Here is a 2,652-nt window from a genome sequence, read left to right on the forward strand (position 1 = left end):
ATGAAAGGGTCTTTTTGAGACTTTTTGGGACTTTTTTCAACAATGCCCCTTACTTTTAGCATGTTATTTAATAACTACTACTACATTACTAAGGGTAACATGATCTTTTTGCATGTCATTTAATGACCTCTAATCCCTATTTAGTCCCTCGAAACAAACGGGTAGTTGGGACTAAAAAAAGTCCCGTGACTTCTAAAACAAACAGGGCCTAACATTGCGCGCTCCCTGTAGCCCTTCCTGCCTTAAGCTTGCCTCATCTACGTCTCTCCTCTCCTCTCGTGCGTAACGTGCGTTCCTAGCTAGCTAGGTCCAAACAAATGGAGGCAGCGAGCAGCACCATGCTGAAGCCGGTCTACTCCACGCCGCACCCTGTCGCCGGCGAGATGGTCCCGCTGACCCTCTTCGACCGCGCCACCTTGGACATCTTCGTCCCCATCATCCTCGTCTACGCCGCGCCGACTCCGCCCAACGAGGCGCTCAAGAAGGGCCTGCGCAGGGCCGTCGCGGTGTACCCGCACCTGGCCGGACGCTTCGCCGTCGACCACCGGGGCAGGCGTTGCATCCACGTCAACAACGAGGGCGTGCTTGTCGTAGAGGCCGCCGTCCCCGTCGATCTGGCGAGCGTGGTGACCGACGGCAGTTTCGTCACCGACACCGATGAACTGTACCCTGCAGTGCCGCCGCCGGAGGTAATTAATAACCACCTACTCTATATTTATGACACGTTTCCGCTCCTACGCATGCATGCAGATGGCTAATTGCTGAGAAAAGCAGGAGATCGTCGGGGCGGCTCTTCTGCAGATCAAGCTCAACCGGTACAAGTGCGGCGGCCTCGTGATCGGCTTCAGCAGCCACCACCAGGCCGCGGACGGCTACTCCGTTAGCACCTTCCTCTCCACGTGGGCCAGCGCGGTACGGCAAGGCCGGAACTTCACCGCTCCGTCCCCATTCCTCGACCGGGCGGCGACCGCCGTGGCTCGGACTGTGCCGACGCCGGTGTTCGACCACAGGTCCGCCGAGTTCAAAGGACAAGGCGGCAGGTCGTACCGCGTCGCCCCCGACCCCATGTCCGAGATCAAGAACGTGACGGTGCGCTTTACGGCGGAGTTTATCGCGGAGCTCAAGGCCCGCGTGGGAATCCGGTGTAGCACGTTCAACTGCCTGCTCGCGCACGCGTGGAAGAAGATGACGGCGGCGCGCGGCCTGAAGCCCGACGAGTTCACGAAGGTCAGGGTGGCCGTGAACTGCCGGGCTAGGGCCAGCCCTCCGGTGCCGGCGGACTTCTTCGGGAACATGGTGCTCTGGGCGTTCCCGAGGCTTCAGGCCGGGGACGTCCTGGGCTGGAGCTACCGCGGCGTGGTGGAGGCCATCCGCGACGCCGTCGCCCGCGTGGACGCCGAGTACATCCAGTCGTTCGTGGACTTCGGCAGCGTAGCGGATGCCGCCGGGGAGGAGCTCGCGGCCACGGCGGCGGTCAACGGCACAATGTTCTCCCCGGACCTGGAGGTGGACAGCAGCCTGGGTTTTAGGTTCAACCAGATTGACTTCGGCGCCGGGCCGCCGTCGGCGTTCGTGACGCCGGACCTGCCCAACGAGGGCCTTATGATCTTCTTGCCGTCGTGCACGGCCAGTGGTGGCGTCGACCTTGTCATGGCCATCCCGGAGGATCATGACACGGCGACCTTCTACTCCCTAGCGGATGAAAGAGCTCATTCCAAGATGTAAAATGCTCCCAGATGAAGCACGCGCATGATTTGTGTAAATAAATCGGGGAGTTCACGATTGTCTTGTGTCTTGCAAATAAATCTCATGTCTGTACTATTTCCTGTCAAAGCGTTACTTGTGAGATTAGTTTCGATGCTGGTGACTGCAAGATTATGCTTTGCTTGACTTATTATGGCAGCCATTTTTAGTAGGTTTTGATTTAGAGAGGTGTTGACGATTGATAATAAGTGCATGTGTGGACCGTGGAGTACCTTTAGTGGCTTGAACTTTGAAAATATAGCGTAGACTACCAGCAAATTTATGTTACAGAAAGGGAGACTTCAAAATGTTTCACTGAAACACGGCGGCACTAATGTAGACGAGTGAATTGCGAAAAACCCCCACATTGAAGCTTGGTTTTTTTTTTGCAGAAAAGACTCTTTTACAAAATCTTTGGAGATACTACTGATTTTTGTCCTAATCATTTGCAAAAAACACCTAATCGCCTCTTCGCCCCTTTTAACCTCTATTATGACAGGTGGGGCCCGTTTTCTGATGCCGCGGCGTAACGGCTAGTAACTCACGCCGTCTAGCGGCGCTGTTCGGGCAAAACCGTGTCGGGTCGCCCTGTTCGAGTCAAACCACCCTTCCCCACTCTGCTTTCCTATCTGTCTCTGTCTACGTTCTCCATGGTGACGGCGAGCCCTGGCGACGGCGGGGGAGTGGATGCCGTCCGCGGTGGAGTGGAAGGCCCCGGCGGCGGAGGGTTGCTTGGCGGTGGTGAAGCGAACCAAGTGGAGGAGGTGTGCAACAACTCAAATCCTAGTCAGGCCCGCAGAGGAGAGCGTCGTCGCCGTTGCTGGAGTACCGCGCCGTCGGCGCTCTTGCCCGTGCTATGCAGGCGACGCCGACGGGTAGCCATCAATGGGCGTCTGGATTTGGCGGCGT

At 57.1% G+C, this 2,652-nt stretch overlaps 1 protein-coding gene across 1 annotated transcript; it reads left to right on the forward strand.

The window, feature by feature from the left end:
- The first annotated feature begins 237 nt into the window (after positions 1 to 237).
- Positions 238 to 1,851, forward strand: LOC123431319 (tryptamine benzoyltransferase 1-like). Its single transcript, XM_045115141.1, has 2 exons — positions 238 to 689; positions 775 to 1,851. The coding sequence occupies exons 1-2, from the start codon at positions 318 to 320 to the stop codon at positions 1,723 to 1,725; spliced, it is 1,323 nt and encodes a 440-aa protein (XP_044971076.1). The 5' UTR covers positions 238 to 317; the 3' UTR covers positions 1,726 to 1,851.
- Positions 1,852 to 2,652: the final 801 nt, after the last annotated feature.

This window comes from Hordeum vulgare, chromosome 2H, assembly GCF_904849725.1.
Source record: "Hordeum vulgare subsp. vulgare chromosome 2H, MorexV3_pseudomolecules_assembly, whole genome shotgun sequence".
Taxonomy (NCBI): Eukaryota; Viridiplantae; Streptophyta; class Magnoliopsida; order Poales; family Poaceae; genus Hordeum; species Hordeum vulgare.

Bases quoted from the DNA above. Each gene is read 5' to 3' on its own strand.
- LOC123431319 (XM_045115141.1), top strand. From the start codon at position 318: ATGGAGGCAGCGAGCAGCACCATGCTGAAGCCGGTCTACTCCACGCCG. The intron at 690-774 runs GTAATTAATAAC...TGAGAAAAGCAG, and splicing joins CTGCAGTGCCGCCGCCGGAG to GAGATCGTCGGGGCGGCTCT.